The 17,418-nt window shown below is 38.1% G+C and overlaps 1 protein-coding gene across 1 annotated transcript; it reads left to right on the forward strand.

Annotated features, from left to right (window-relative positions):
* The first annotated feature begins 5,142 nt into the window (after positions 1–5,142).
* LOC139717599 (DNA/RNA-binding protein KIN17-like) lies at positions 5,143–16,066 on the forward strand. Its single transcript, XM_071629108.1, has 10 exons — positions 5,143–5,280; positions 6,822–6,916; positions 7,381–7,547; positions 8,782–8,963; positions 9,582–9,727; positions 11,688–11,790; positions 12,353–12,478; positions 13,411–13,510; positions 14,815–14,915; positions 15,341–16,066. The coding sequence occupies exons 1-10, from the start codon at positions 5,167–5,169 to the stop codon at positions 15,404–15,406; spliced, it is 1,200 nt and encodes a 399-aa protein (XP_071485209.1). The 5' UTR covers positions 5,143–5,166; the 3' UTR covers positions 15,407–16,066.
* Positions 16,067–17,418: the final 1,352 nt, after the last annotated feature.

Genomic DNA, 17,418 nt, shown 5'->3' on the forward strand with positions numbered 1-17,418 from the left:
AGACTATATACTTTAATCAGTATCTCTCGCGAGAGTCGTCAGTGGCCATTGATGTCATTGCTAAATACTGCATTAGAACACTTTGATTCTTGGTTATATACAATATGTCCCCCAAAAAATTACAACGGGGCCCTATATATGCAACGATATCTTTAAAAATATTGCATCAATCTAAATACTAATTCAGGGTATAAAACTATAACTCATTGCCCACATCTTACAGAAAACCCCATTCGATTTGCTTCAGTGGTCAAAGAGAAATGAGGAATTTTGTAGAGGATGTCGGGAATCTCTTTTGTCCAAGTTCTGTCTATTGTTCACACACAAAATCATCGAAGTGCTAAACTTGGAAAAATCAGACTCGTGACATGCTTTACAACAATTTACATTTCTCTGTGACCGCTCAACCAAATTGAATGGGGTTTTCTGCAAAAGTAGAGCTAAGATGTTATATATTAAGACCCTGAAGTAGCACTTAGACCAGTGGATCATTTTGGATGATCAATTCGAAAAATTGATTGTAATTTTTGGGGGACATGCTGCAGTATGTCACACAAAAATTACAATCAGATTTTCGCATTGATAACATCCAATATGATTATTTTTGTCAATGCTACTTCAGTTTCTTAAAATATAACATCTTAGGTCTATTTTGCAGAAATCCCCATTCGATTTGGTTAAGCGGTCACAGAGAAATGTGGATTATAGTAAAGCATCTCATGAGTCTGATTCTTCCAAGTTTAGCACTTCTATGATTTTGTGTGTGAACAATAGACAGAACTTGGACAAAAGAGATTCCCGACATCCTCTACAAATTTCCTCATTTCTCTTTGACCACTGAAGCAAATCGAATGGGGTTTCCTGTAAGATGTGGTCAATGAGTTATAGTTTCATACCCTGAATTTGTATTTAGATTGATTAATTTTTTTAAAAGATATCATTGCATAGGGCCCCGTTGTAATTTTTTTGGGACATACGGTACAATGGCAAAGATATAAAGGATCTTCAGTATAATATCTCTCTTCAGTACAAGTTGTGCACAAACCAATCCAGTCTGTTTAGTGTCATGAACCAAAGTGAAACAGCGAGAATACCACCTAATGCCTTCAAATTTTTTATACCAGCAAAACAAACAACAATTTAGATTTGACTTTGAGTATAACTATGCTATATGTACACTTTCCGCATGTCTAATAAGTTTTAGTGTAGTATTCCAAATATCTCGGAGAATATGTGATTTGGGATCATATGTGATGACAATATCAAAACGAATATGGTTCAGAAAATTGAAAGGTGATGTTGTCATAATTTCATTAGCTATATAGAGATGCATTGTATCCCGTTATACTTAATGATGAAGCATAGCGTAGAAGTACATCGCTTTGTGTTCCCTTGCTTTATTGTGGTTATTGTGGTTTAATTTTTCCCTCTAAATGATGAAAGGATTTATTTTACTTTGAAAACGCGCGTTATCGATGATTTTGCGTAATCTCACTTCGCCATATCATATTTGGAACCAAGATTTTAGAACAAAATGATATAATCTATATTTGAATTGATCCACTTAGAAATCCGTTCTCGGAAACGTTTAAATCGTCATTCTGCTTTGTTAAACAGGGGACGGGTGTCAACAAGAAACAGCCATGATGATGGTAGGCTATCTAGCCGTTGCGTGTGTATGTTGTTGTTGTTAATGCTGCTGCTGCTGCTGCTGCTGGATCTTTAACGTAAAATGTTATGCATTTGTTTATACTTATTGAATTTTATTTTATTCCGATTTATTTTCACAGGGTAGCCCTTTCAGTTAAAAAACTGATTTACGAATGTGCTTTGCATAAAAACAATACGAAATATATACAAAGTTACATACAAATACGCATGGCTTGCAAATCACAGAGTACTAGTGATATATTATATAATTATTATATATTATATATACGAATTCAAATACAAATACATTGTTTACAATGCAACATCCTCCTCCGTCTGGAGTGGAGATATGCTATCAAGAGAAGGACAAAGTTATTGGCATTACTTGTCATGAAGTAGATAAGACTTATGACTTTCAATCGGTGGTCCCGAGTTCGAATTCCGTCAAGCACATACTATAGGCCTACGTCTGAGGGCAAAATATTTTTACCCATGCACCACTTCCCTTTCGAGTCATACTGGTGTCAAATGGTACCTATAGCAACACTGAAGTAATAAATAATGGCAGTGTTCTCTGGTTACAGAGCTGCAGCAGCACTGAAGAGTGTTGCGGATAAAGAAGACGTTATTATTATTGTTGTTGTTGTTTTTATCATTATTATTCAGGTTTATTATTATTATTATTATCATATTATCATTATTGTTATTAATCAAATAATGTTAATCAAAAATTCATCCTCTAGTGATTGGTTGAAAGAGCTTCACGTGATTATATTCTTTTAACAGTTATTTCAGATTATTATCCATACAGAGGATTTTTAGAGCCCAAATACAAGTGTTATTTTGTCGACGCACCTCATTGCCTCCGACCCACTTGAACTCGACCAATATTTTTTTTTTTTGCCGAGGCCACCAGTATTTAAAATATTGGGCGACAAACTGCACCGTGATTGGCTGAGATATACGAGATGACCCGAAATATGAAGTAAAAACGTCTGTGATTGGTCAGTCACGAATCAACTAAAATATCGGGTTTTTTTCTAAAATTCTGTGTTTATATACAAACAAATTTCATACATTAATTAGTTCATTCGACCTTAATCTAAGCTTCCTTTGGAATGTACTTCAAAATACTCTAGATCATATAGATTTGGGAATGAAGTGGATTACTAGTAACTTGCACTGAAGAGTGCTAACCATACCCCATGTCAGGATCAAGTACAGTAGGAGACCATACAGCACTCAGAGACAGAAAGGGTAAGTGAAAATATTCTTTGCTAAAATCCTCTGTAGGATAATAATGATAATATTGGATGTCCTATTTTCGGTCAATGCAATGAAATATTGGACTCGCTAAGCAAAATATTGGACTCGTCTTCGACTCGTCCAATATTTGTGCATAGCTCGTCCAATATTTCCTTGTATTAACCTCAAGGCCATCCAATATTATATAAATGTCGGCATGTTTCACACTGCATGGTATGATTAGTACTAGTATTTGTGAAATGATGTCACAAAGAGAGGGTGACATCACAAAGCAATTGTGACATCACGAAACATTATGTGACATCACAAAGCGACTGCGACATTGCGCGCTGCTTCGTCCGGTCACTTTGTGACGTCACAAAGCAATTGTGACATCGCGCGCTGATTCGTACGGTCACTTTGAGAAAATGTCACAAAGCTACTAGTATTTGACATCGCGCCAGTCCTGCTTATAAACAGCGAGCTATAGATCTGCGACGCCAAAGCTAAGACGACGCTAAGCACGCACAAATTGGTGTTCTGCACATGCGCGAGAGAGCTGTTTCTATTGTTTCTGGGAGGAAGCGTTGTCTCAGTGTTCGCGTCGCAGATTTCAAGCTGGCTCATAGTCACTGTCTGTGGGATTCCTCCACAACATTGCATCCACCACACGGCTTTTCATTTCATTTTTCTTCATTTTTTTGCATGTTAACATTTTTATCCAAACTATAAAACGAACATACATGACATGTAGGGCTACTCTACCTAATTTTAAGTTTCTGGTTAAACTAAGGGCCTCTGTGAGTCATACTACAAAATAATTGTAATCATTTCGGGGGGGGGGGGGTAGGCTGCTAACCTCAGAGAACAGCCACCTCTCCCCATATTTTAATCAAAAACTCTCAAGGCAAAGTATTCTAATCATCCGTACAATCGGCTCATGCTGTTATACATATATAGGCAATGGCTTGAACATTGGCAAGATGAATTTTTATCATAGTTATTGATGGAACTGAAAGGTCAGGTGTGCGCAGAATGCCTTGTCCTTAAGACTTAAGCAATTTCCGAGAATTCGGAAGTATAATTTGCTTAACTGAGCGATGCTATTATGGAGAGGTTGGCAAATACGCACGCACATATAAAATGTATTCGGAGTAAAAGGAAAGAAAGCCAAAATGAATAATTATGCATATCTTGAGCATGGTTAGGTATCACAGAGCAATAATCTTATAGATCAATACACCCCCCCCCCCCACAAAAAAGTAACATAATTATTATCATGATTTATAAGTAGGCCCAGATGGAAATCATTTCCATCCACATGTGCCTTATAGACATTTTAGCATGATTCAAACATTTGTAGGAATCGCTTCTTGAAATAATTTATGACGTTTACAAAATAATGTTTACATCATGAAGTGAACTTATATAGAATAATCGACGGTCTATGTGTGTGTCCTATAAAAAATTTTCGTTCAGTTACTTGGGGGGGGGGGATGGGGAGAGGAGCAGAAGAGAGAGAAAGTAACAACTGAAGACAGACTGTGAATGAATGTTAATCCGGCAAACTATAACCATGGGAGAAATGAAAGCACCAATCATCCGCCAGCGCAACCAGAGCAACAACGTTAATAATGTTAGTCTTTTGAAAGAAGAAGAAGAAGAAGATGAAGAAGAGGAGGAGGAAGGGGGGGGGGGGGGACGCCACAAACTCAAACAACACTCTTTACTGTGTTATATGTAAGATTATTTCAGTGGTGTTTAGATTCAGTGTGACCAGCGTGAAAAATGGAATTGTGCTCGAGGCGGCCGTAAATTATGCCAAACTGCCATGAAATTATGTCATATCAAAATCGGCTGACAAGCAGAACAAACAAACAAAGAAACACACAAAAAAAAACCCAGATCATCGCAATTTTATAACTGTCAATTTCATCGACAAATAAACAAACAAAAAATTACTGCAGTATACAAAACGCATAATATTTCATTTCTGTAAACAATTACGCTAGAACTATGCTAAAAACAGACAATTCTACCCAGCTTTGAGATGCTGGGGTGAAAGCGTCAAAAATTATGCAAACTTTGGCAACAGAGTGCGCTATTCCATTTGTACACAACTCACCACTGAGGGTTAAACAGTACATCGAAAGAGATTTTCCCAATTTTCCCCAGTGGTGCGTGTGTGGGGATGGCGTGTATGGAAGCTGGTGAGAACAACATAGCAAGACTACCAAGAGAGCGAGAGCCGCTATTTTACAATTTTCCACAATGCCTAAACAGGGATTTCTCACTCCTAAGGCAATTGCAAATCGTATCAAGGCCAAAGGATTGCAGAAGTTGAGATGGTACTGTCAAATGTGTCAAAAGCAGTGTCGTGATGAGGTAAGAATTTGTCGAGTTAAATTACACAATATTGCAGAGCAGTGTAACTTGGATGCGAGGTATGCGTGGTCCCATCCATACAAAGATGTGTTGTGGAATAAAATTTCAGATTTCTGTTCCTCTATCAGCAACACTTGCCATATTAAATGAGCACTTGTGGGTGACATATTGGTAGTATATAATGGAAGTTACTTGAGCACTTGATACATATCCTTTACAGAAATTTTGGGCTTAGGTATAGTGGCATTATACCTCCGCCGAGGGAGGAGGTTATGTTTTCGTTTAAAATTTAATAGGGTAAGAGCACCAGTATTCGGTCAGCTACTGGTATTCGGTCACTTATCACTGGTCACCAGCCAGTAAGTTCAACTGTCACAACACACGCAAATCACATCAATTCACATACTTGCACACTCATTCACAACTGGAAATTACCTTAGCCCCCTCCAAATATCCATCCAAAATCCCAAATTTTACCGTCAAAAGTGCAGAATCGGTGCTATTTTTCAAAAGCGGGCACAGATAAGGCCCAGTTTTAAGAGTACGGGTCGCTGAAAAAGCGCTAAAAATCGAGAAATAGGCCGTTCTCTCGTGGGATTTTTTGCTTATTGCAAGCTAGGAGTGTGATGGTATCCTCAAAAACGCAAAAGAAAAACAAAATTTCCGTACGTGCCGATACAGTGTCTCAATGTACAAGCAAGGGTTGAATGCAAGTGCCGAGTCCCCTGTATTCGGTCACCAACGGGCGCCGCAACATCCCCGATGCAATTTTGCGCCAACAAGGTAGCGCGCGCGCATCTTTCAGCTGCCTTGAACACGCATTGACTCTGAACGCGCATATCGCGTGACCGAATACTGGTGCCGGTGACTGTATACTGGGGAATGTTCAAGGTGATATATTTTGCGATTTTGTGAAATTCTGTGTGATATTTAACAAAATGAAAATTGAGATTAAAGAAATTTGATATATTTCACATACATTGCTGTAGATATGATGTATGATTTTAGTTTGAAAAATATTGCAAAAAAGCTGAAGTGACCGAATACTGGGGATGTTACCCTACAGTTATGATATGGCATCAACGCCGTGGTTTGTTCGTCCGTGTGCAAAATAACTAAACAAGCAGTAAACGGATTTGGATGAAACTCACAGAAAAGGTTGAGAATGACACAAGAAACAAATGATTAAATTTTGCTAGTAATCAGAGAATTTTTGAAGAATTTATGAAAGATTTTTTAGTATTTTGACAGGTAGGGTCAATTAACTTCAGTCAATCAGTTGCATCATTATTGCAAACCAAAGCCTAGCTAGACAAGCCTGTCTGTCTGGAGGAGTTTTTTATCACTTTTTTACTTTTACGGCTCTCCTTATCCTTGGGAAGGGATTCTGTGAAGCCACAGCCCACACGTAGGTCATAGTCTCCGCGGAACATATCCCCGACATTTCTATTCACCAAAGACTTTGGTAACAGTTGATTCCTGTTGCTTACTGTGGCTATTTATTCATCATCAAGTTTACTTTATCTCCTACCTTCAACCAGAATGGCTTCAAGTGTCACCTGACCTCAGAGTCACACCAGAGACAGCTTTTGCTCTTTGCTGATAATGAAGATGATTTCTTGGATTCCTTCTCAAAGTGAGTGATTATTTAGTCATCTAATGTATACATGTACATACAATGGGTAGATTACTGTAATTGGGCATCTATTGTCTGTTGTGTAAATGGTATGTCCTGAATTGTTACTATTAACAGTTGTAACTTGAATTCCAATTGATAATATGCATTCAAAATCTTTGCTTTTCATCTGTGAGATGTCTGACAATAATGGGTGAGGAGGAGGTTAAGAGGGTGAAAGGATAAAATTCTTCACCATTCGATTTTAGCCTGTGTGTCTATCTATCTGTGCTATCATGGCAGTGCCTACTCTATCTTCCTGTCGATTACTGCAGAGACATACTGTAAAAATGTATTTATCCAATAAAGGCAGTTCCCATTCTTGGATTTTGAAGTGGTGAGGAGGAGGATATTAGAGCAGTATATGATTTGACATCAAAATTCTTTACAGCTTTGCATCCCCCCCCCCCTTTGTATCATTTCAGCGAATTCCATGAAACGTTCATGGAATTACTGCGACGCAGGTTCAACACTCGTCGTGTCCACTCTAACATCGTGTACAATGAATACATCCAGGACAGGCACCATGTCCACATGAACTCCACCAAGTGGGAGACTCTCACAGAGTTTGTCAAGTGGCTGGGCAGAGAGGGTAAGAAAATCAAATCATTCTGTTACACCAGTTAGGAATCTACCATGGTATTAAAAGAGAAATCCACCCCCAAATTGTATCAATTTCATGAGAAAGAAAAAAATCCCTGCAGAACAGTGCAAAAATGATCAAAATTGGATAAGAAATGAGGAAATGATGAAATTTCACAATCTTTCAGAAAGCATTTCTTAACCAGTCATCATGAATATTTTTTGTCATTTTTGAAACGCTGTAGGTTTTTTTTTTTTTCTCTCTTTCTTTTGGAGTTTATCTATTTTGGGGTGGAGATAAAAATAAAGTAGGCATAATATGTATACATCCTACACATGGGAGGATATGTAGATTGGGTATTATTGCGGCCAGAAATATCTCCACTTGGACCCAAACTGTTGCCATGAACCATGGATGAAAAATATCTGTCATCAGTACGAGGTTGCGTAACTGAAAATTTCAAGTTGCTGCTAGTTTGTGCTTCATTTGCTTGCTGGTTTCCAGTTTCCATATGTTGGCCAATAATAATTGCCATGCCTTTTGTAGGTTGCAGTCTGCGGGAGCTTGCCCTCAGATCTGGCAAGACGAATATTTTCATAATGCGGTGGCCAGTTAAAGGACAAGTCCACCCTCATATACGTAAGGATTGAGAGAATGCAGCAATATTAGTAGAACACATCAGTGAAAGTTTGAGGAAATTTGGACAATCCGTTCAAAAGTTACCAATATTTAAAGTATCTGCGCAGTCACTGCTGGAAGAGAAGACTACTACAGTGTATGATGTCACATGCGTACAACTATATAAGGAAAATAAAAAGACAATTTCACAAAATTTTACTTTCTGAATAAAGTGCACATTTCTTTGACTTGCTACTGATGTATGTTAAGGGTAATATTATTTCCCCTGCCTTCTGAAAGAGAGAAGTCGAGTGTTCTTTTGTTATGCGAGAAAAATGGAAATATGTTGAATTTTCTTTATTCTTTCTTTGTATCGTTGTACTCATGTGACATCACAAGCTATAGTAGTTTTTTCATCCAGCCGTGACTGAGCAGAAACTTCAAAAATTCATAACTTTTGAACAGATTGTCTGATTTTGCTCAAACTCTTACTGATGTGTTCTACTAATGTTGCTGCGTTCACTCAACCCTCATGTCTATGAAGGTGAACTTGTCCTTTAAACAGTTTTGCATCTTCCCACAGAGCTACTAAACATGATCTACCCTTCAAAATATTTGTTGACAGGGTACTGCACTGTGGATCACACTGAGAAAGGATGGTTCATAACGTACATCGACAGAGACCCAGAGACCCTGAGAAGGCAGGAGCAACTGCGCAAGAAAGAGAAGATGGACATGGATGATGAGGAACGCATCATGAAACACATTGAGGAGCAGGTTGCCAGGGGTGGGGCTCAGGGGTCAAAGGTCAGTCTGTGGTTGAAGTAGATATTGGGAAAGACTGGAAATAATCTTAAGTACTCTGGTGGCACTACTGCCTTTGATGTTTTGTGATCTTTCTTTTTCTTAAAGCAGTGTATGGAAGCCTTCTGTTGAATTGTTGTATCTGTTCTTGATCTATATTTTTTTCGTTCATTTGAATTTAGCATACACATTGCTAATGTTGGTTTCTGTTATGTTCATGTAACAAATTAGAAGAAATAGGCAACATTGACATGATTTTGAGCTTTAAGGTGGAGAAATGTAAGTATGTGAAGAGAGTTTTGCTTTGCATAATCCTAATATGCCAACATGAGATTGTCATTTCAAATTAGGACAAGGGGCTTCATGTATTCTCGACAGCACTTGCTTTCTGGTAACATGCTCCTTGTGATGCGTGAATAGCAGGTAGGATTTGCTGTGGTATAACCTGAAGTTTATGTGATTTGGATATTATTGCAGGTTTGGCATTATCATATGGTGCACCTCAAAAATATTAGAAGTCCCTTTCTTTGTTGCAATTAGACTACCATTGTGCTGTGACCAGAGCCTTTGGTGTATTCATGTTTTGAGTGGTCATTTTTTGTTGTTTTTTTGTGACTACAGCAAGCGGAGTTCACAGAGCTCCAACGTGACAGCGACGAGCAGAAGGTGACGTTCAGCTTTGGAGCGTCAAACTCGAGTTCGTCGGAGAACAGCAGCGGAGGGAAGGTGCAAGAAGGAGAGACAGGTGGAGGCATCTCAGAAAAGAAGTGAGTAACTCTGATGCTCAATCCATCTTAACGAAGGAGAATGAAATCCAAATATATATGTGAATTGAGGGAATGCAGCAATATTAGTAGGACACAGTGGGGTTTGAGGAAAATTGAACAATCCATTCAAGAGTTATGCATTTTTACAGCTTTGTTGCAATTTCACTTTCCTAGCAGAATTTCAGAGCACCTGACTTACCTCTTTCAGAGAGCAGGGGGAATGATATCACCCTTGATATATGTCAGTAGCATGTCTGAGGGAATAAGCACTTTTCATATGAAATGAAATTTTGTGGAATTATTATATTTTCTTTATGTCATAGTACATACATGATGTCACAAACTGTAGGAGTCCTTTCATCCAGTGATTCCTCAGTGGAAACTTTAGAAGTTCATTACTTTTCAATGGATTGCCTGATTTTCTTTAAACTGAGCTGATGTGTTCTACTAATATACATTGTAGATGCAGTCACTCAACTAACATGTATATTGTGGTTTCACTCCCCTTTAACTTGTGAGACAAATTCTAATTTTACTTCATGTTCTTCTTTATGATCGCTAGTTTAAACTTATGTCATTACAGTGTGAATATTAAACTCATGTGAGTACAGGGGAAACTCAGTGTAACAACTTCAGCTTTGAAAAGATGTCATCTTGAGACTGTGACATGGGTGCTGGAGAAAGTGGATGTTGTTCATTGGTTAATCAAAAGACGTTTTGACACTCACTCAGTGGTCTGATGAAACTCAAAGATAATTTTTCAGTGCATAAAGATACACAACAGGCATCATAAACTAGTTATGCCAAAATGTTGGGAATTTCTCCATTCAATTGAAGTGACTTCAGAAATGTTTGTGGATACAGCTAGAATAAACTCCAAATCTGTGCCTTCTAAACTTTCATTGGGATATGATATTTCATTGTGACATATGTGACCCTCAAACCTGTGTCACAAAATCAACACAAAGTCGCCAGACATGGATTTTTAGTTAAGGGCGGATTCTGAAAGAGCGGACTCTAAGCTTTAAAATGATGTGTAACTCAAATCAAATGGACTCCCTTAACCTACCTAAATACTAGAAAGAAAGCACACACTCTGGAAAAGTGTGAACTGAGAAAAGAGGCTCTGAAGTACAAGGTCTATTCAAGCGCTTAATCTTTCACCAAGCTGCGCTCGCTGGTGATGACAGGGACAAAACACAAGATGTCAACCACAGGAGCAACAACAATGAAGAGATTATCAGATTAGGCCGAAATTTAGCATGTTCTATTGAATAACACATTCTGTCAATGATTAATACCAACTTTCAAAGCAGTAGCATTATCCTTTCAAAAGTTATTAGACTTGAAAGTGAAGAGTGTGCAAAGGATTTCAAGAAATTAAAAGGGGCCTCTTAAGACATACCTGATCATTCTCCTCTCCCCCCGAAATGGGTTTTAGAAAAACTGCTGAATATACACTTTCCTATTTGTGTTATGATTCCAAACTAAAGAATAATGTAGAAGAAAGATAGCTCTTTCAGAAAATATGAAAAACTCAAGATTGACGTAGTGGACCCATTTCACCTGTTTTGATTCCTCACGTAAAATCAAGGGGTGTGACTTTTGTTTTGTGATGCACGGTCACATATATACATTGGTGCTGGTCTGCAGTATCAAAGTAATGGCAATGATGTATTTAATTTCACATACCAAATATACTTTCCCGGTAGTTGGTTGTTCCACCATTACCAGGTATCCACTGTAGTAAGAGAAATTGTCGGGTTCCATCCCAACTTCTTTGTAACATCAAAGATCCCATTGATCAGTTCCAGTAAAGATGTATGGCTATCACTACCATTGTCCATGAGGGACACAAGTGATTTTACTAGGATGTGGGATAAACATACCAGGACTCAAATGTAAAGAAGATGGATAGTAATAGATATCTCATCTCGTGAATGATTATATTTTGGTAAAGGACCAACGCCTTACAAGCAGCTGCTGAGGCTGCAGGGAAGAAGAAGGACAGCTCCAGAAAGGAATCTGGAAAGAGGAAGTCAGCTCTCGAGGAGATCATGGAGGTCAGTCAACCTTCTTACTTAGATAAAGATCAAAACAATAATGGTTGAGGGGTGTGTGAGGATGTGTGAGCCATCAGATTAAAAAACAGAATGAAATGACACAAAGATAACAAATTTGCTGAATGTTGTGCATTGTCACTTAAAGTGCATAGCAATTATTCCAAAAGGTAGAAAGCGAAACATGCAAACATGAATCTATAATCTTTATTGGGGAATTAGCTTATTTTGTGTCCTGGGTCATCCAAGGTATTTTGTAATTTCCATTTCAATTCATAATCTTCTAGCTGTATTTGTGTAGTCTTTGCACATGATGCATTTGCCCGTCCTTTTACACTAAAAAGCAGTCTTTTTAATGCAGGTTCTACAGTTTTGTCAGTTTTATAACCTGTATTTTGTTAATTTTGCTATGAATGATCAGTGTCATGTGATTTGGACTCTGTTTGATTTCTTTAGATTGTGACAGTTACGTTCTGCTAATTGTGTATTTTTTGATAGGTCATAATAAAAGAGCAACATAAAGGTATAATTTTCAGTTGAAATCAAATTCAAATTCAAATTCTAGGAGGAAGCCAAGAAGAAAGCGAGGCTGTCCACCAGAACTGACTACTGGCTCACAGAAGGGATTGTTGTCAAAGTCACCACCAAGAGGCTGGGGGAGAAATACTTCAAGAAAAAAGGAGTTGTGAAGGTAAAACCCCAAATGAAAGTGTTTCAGAAATGGCATGCAGTTTGAGTACAATCACAACTAAGAGAATTACAGGATTACAAGTACAGGGTGTGCATTGGAGGCTGTGTCTGTGAAGGGAACACCCAGTACAGATGAAATTGCAGATTTGATGAGGGCAGTGTGTTGTAGATGATAAAGTCAGAGCTTTCATCTTAACCCGCTGATGGGCTGATTTTGCTACAACACGCATTTCCCATAGCCACCTGCCCGAGTATACTTGGGACTCATCCTCAGTGGGTTAAACATTAACATATTCCTTTCTTTCTGTGTACAGTGCAGATGACAAACACAACACAAAATCCATGGTCTATGAAATTTGTGGCTATTTTAACAAAATTTATGCTCATAATCAATTTTAGTCTTTGTGTGTGGGTGTGAAAAAGGCTTTTAGAGAGGGCTTGACGACTTGTTACTTGTACTTTCTAAAGCTATCTTTTGCACAATCAGCTATCGTGCTTGACGTAAAAGCTGCAGCATTCATTAGTGGAGCATTTAAGAGGCTTGAATGGAAATGAGTCATGGAAGTTTAGCTATCGCATCATCAGATCTGATTCATTTCTGCTCATGTACTTTACAAGGGAAAAATGAAGAGTTATCATATAATCTTCATCGTCCTCATTGCCTACCAAGGTGCAGTTTTACCTGGAAGTCTAGCATGTGATGGTATGAGGTAGAATTTCAGTCATAAAGTTTCCTTAAGATTTATTTTGTGAAAATTGGGAAGGACTTTATATTATCAAAAGTGTTATCACTTTCTAGACTTTTGACACTGAGTGCTGAATACTGCATTAGTTTTTATATTAAAAGGATTGCCATGCTGCAAAACTTATGTTGATATGTATAAGAATCATGATGGTTCATCAGTGATGGAACTTTTTTGTGTGTCTGTGCAGGAGGTTCTGAACTACTACACTGGTGTCATCAAGCTACTTGATTCAGGAGCAAAGATCAAAGTGGATCAAACTCATCTTGAGACTGTCATACCAGGGATAGGTATGCTCATTGGATTTGGTCATTCTCAATCTTTGAAGGTCAAGCATAGAGACTTCTTTGTGAAGGGGATAGTATAGCTTTGGTTGAGCTGGGGATTCAAGTTTTAACTTTTTGCAAGGTAGTTAGAAACCAGTTATTTTAAATATTAAAGAGCATATAATTCTAAAAGGAATTAAAAGCTTATTTGATGAAAATCGGTTTTGAAATAGCCAAGATATTCTACAAAGCAAAACAAAATGGTCCTTATAAATAGGTGGATCCATCTTTTACTGAGACCACTTTATTTACATTGTTTTTGGATATATCAGCTATTTCGAACAAGATTTTCATCAATTAAACTTTGAATTCCTCTTAGAATTGTATGCTTGTAATATGTCATATATAATGGTTTCTAGTTATCTCACAAAAAGCTAAAATTTGAACCCCCATCTCAATCAAAACTTAACCATCACTTTAAAGTTGATTTTTTTATTAATCAAAATCACAAAATAATGGACAGTTAATTAACATCAACTGTTAAATATGGAAGACCTTTGAAAAAGCAAATAAAATGAGTCAGTGATGTCATTGCCTCGCAACTTTGCCATTCGTTTTTGCAAAAATGTGAAGGAAATCATGTTAATGATTTCTACTTTGGCAGGGATCATTCCTTTCTCCTTTAAAGACATTCTTGCTGTAAAAGTTAATATACCTCTAATGTAATCTGATGCCAAAGATATTCTTTATTCATTATGAATTAATTGTGAATAGACAAACTTAAAAGGAGATTTGTGTGGAAGTCAGTTGTAGTTTTGTCTGACAGTGACATCATCATTGTGTCACAACTAATCTCAACTCATCTAATTTGCATATAAGTAGGTGATTGTGACCAATGAAAAACTTTTTTTTCTGTCTCCCCTTTGGATATGATAAGAAGATTGCTGCTCTGTATGTTTAACTCAACTCTCTCTATACAGTTACTGTAAATAGTGCAGTGCCCTTTCACTTTAACTAAATTGTGCAGGATTTTGTATTTATAAAATATTTGTATATCTGTTTTGAACATCAATAGAAAGCCCTCGTTTTATGTGAAATCTTGTTTGGGTCTCATGCAACGTAAACTTGCAGTGGATTATACTGCATGGCAGTATTATTCAGTGTTCATATCAATGGAGTGGAGAATTTGTTTATATATAATGATATATCACCTTAAAACTGCAAATGTATTTTTTGTAACTAAACTGGTATGATCAGGAATCCTTGTGTCATTTCTGCCACTCTGTACCTTCAGCATTCATCGTCATTAATTTCTCTCTCCCATACAGGAAAGCCGGTGTGTATTTTGAATGGACGTCACCGAGGAGTAAAGGGAACCATGCACTCGCTGGATGAGAAAAACTTCTGTGTTTCTGTAGAAAGTGACTCGGTAATCCGCTTGTTTCCATCAAATTTGTATTCATCATCCTAGAGCCCTGCCTTTCATGTTTCATGTGTTCTTTTGAATCACAATTTATGTGGTATGTTTATTTTTTTCCTATCTTTGGATTTGTATCGTTTGCTTTCTTTTGTTCTGTGTTTTTCTATTTTTTCCCCATTTTTGTTGTTGCACATAGTTTCTTGTGATTATACGCACAAGGCCTCAAGGATAATGGGTGTTATTATCACTGAATGGGCACCCCTGTCCAAAAAAGGACAAAAATGAATAAAGCAAAAAATTACTTTGTATGAGGCATAAACTGAAATGAACAGTGTGTAGGAGAGAAAATGTATAGCTTTGATATGTATTTTATGTATGAATATCCATTGCTGCAGAGTACACGCATTAAGTTTTATGTCAATCTATATCACCAGGGCAAAGTGATTGATGGACTCCCATACGAGGATATCTCCAAGCTACAGATCACTGACGGATCGTGACAGCGTGGGCCAAGACTTCTCATCGAGGTCTGACCACATGCTTGGAAGTCCATGCCTGTCCACTGTTTTTCTTGACCACTGTAAAGACTTCAACAAGATATGGGCATCGGAGCCGACAGCATCAAACTCTGAACTGAGCTTACAAGTGGTGCTCTGTGACTGGTGATACGGAGAAAACGGAAGGAGCGCGAGGCATCCGCCCTTCAAGTGTATGGCTTCACAACATGGCATCATGTCAGCAGCTAAGCTGAAGCAGTCTTGTGTGATACAAGTCACCTACCTTAATGTGATTCATGACTAACACATCAATGAAATATTAGTCTAACTTATCATACATCTCGGTCAAAAGAAGAAAAGACCAACTGCTGAAAGCTTTAAGGAGGGCCATTGTTAAATAGTCATTGTTGTATCAATGTTGTGTACATAAAATTTTCACTGTACTCACGGTAACGTCTTTGACAACTTTATGAGAAATATGTGTAACCAGTACATGTAGGATTGCATATTTTTGAATAGCCCCTGCTAGATACATGTGGTTTACCTTGTAGTCCACAGCAGATTTCACTTTAACAAAGTTGACTGGAGCTTAAAGGTAAAACATAATTCTCAGTAGGGCTCAAAATTTATCTTCTTCCATTTAGAATATGCTTGCAATATTTTGACGGGGTCTACCAAGAAACCTGTCTTGCTGGCACAGTTTGCCAGGATAGCAAGTCTTTTAATGCCTCCGCCATGAAGTGTCGCTGGAGGCATTAAGTTTTCGGGTTGTCCGTCCGTCCGTCTGTCCTTCCGTCCGTAATCAATTTTGTGGACAGCGTATCTAAAAAACTATTAGAGGTATTGTAATGAAACTTGGCGTGTATATGTATCAGTGGGAGAAGTTGTGCCTATCAACTTTTGGGTGCACATGCTCGAGGTCAAAGGGCAAAAGGTCAAGGTCAAATGCTCAAAATATCACTATTTCCCCTATATCTATGCAATGCCTGGAGGTATTTTCTTGAAACTTGGTGTATGCATGAACTACCAAATAAAGATTCCCCAGAGAGCGCTTTGGGTCATGAGGTCAAAGGTTAAAGGTCGGGTGAAAATGTTCAAATTTCACTTTTTTTCTCCATATCACAAATATTTCAAGGTTCTTCATGGAACTTAGTATATATGCATGTACTGACTGGCAGTGATCATGTAGGGAATTTAGGGGTCAAGGTCAATTCATCAAAATGTCATTACAGTCAACCTCGGATACCTCGAATTCGTCGGGACTGAAGAAAATAGTTCGACGTACGCGAATTTCGAGGTACGCATACGTCGAATTTTCTTCGACTTATCCGATGTTTATCGATGTTCGACGTTTATCAATGTTCAACATGGTGTCTGTTATAGTTCCTACTGATTGTTTGCATGCTTGTCAAGTGGAATTGAATCAACTTTTATATGAATGAATTGAGTGAAAATCGGAAATGAAATCAAAATTTCAGAAATAAAGACTTTGGTGGCCTGATCGCGCCACCAAAAAAAAAAAAAAGTAGGATTTTTAGCTCACCTGAGCCAAAGGCTCAAGTGAGCTATTGCGATCGCCCTTCGTCCGGCGTCCGTCGTGCGTCGTGCGTCGTGCGTCGTCCGTCGTCCGTCGTCCGTCGTGCGTCGTGCGTCGTGCGTAAACTTTTTACATTTTCATCTTCTTCTTGAAAACCCCATGACCGATTTTCATCAAACTTGGCAGGTAGCATCCCTAGGGGGTTAGGAACTCAATTTGTTAAAATGGGCACCATGCCCCACCCAGGGGGCCCCCAGGGGGGCCCAAACCCCCCAAAATTAAGGAATCTGTAAAAATCTTCTTCTCTAGAACCAGAAGTGATAGAGCTAAGTTAATACTATGAGTTAGTACATTGATGACTGTAGTTTCAAGTTTGTTCATGGCAGAATCAGGGGTGCCCCCCTTGGGACCCAGGGGAGGGGGGTGGGGAAGGGTTCTAATGGGGCCTAAATTGTACATTTTCATCTTCTTCTTGAGA

The sequence above is a fragment of the Diadema antillarum genome, unplaced genomic scaffold (genome assembly GCF_040938485.1).
Source record: "Diadema antillarum isolate AM-2024a unplaced genomic scaffold, OU_Dant_1.0 scf00000078, whole genome shotgun sequence".
Taxonomy (NCBI): domain Eukaryota; kingdom Metazoa; phylum Echinodermata; class Echinoidea; order Diadematoida; family Diadematidae; genus Diadema; species Diadema antillarum.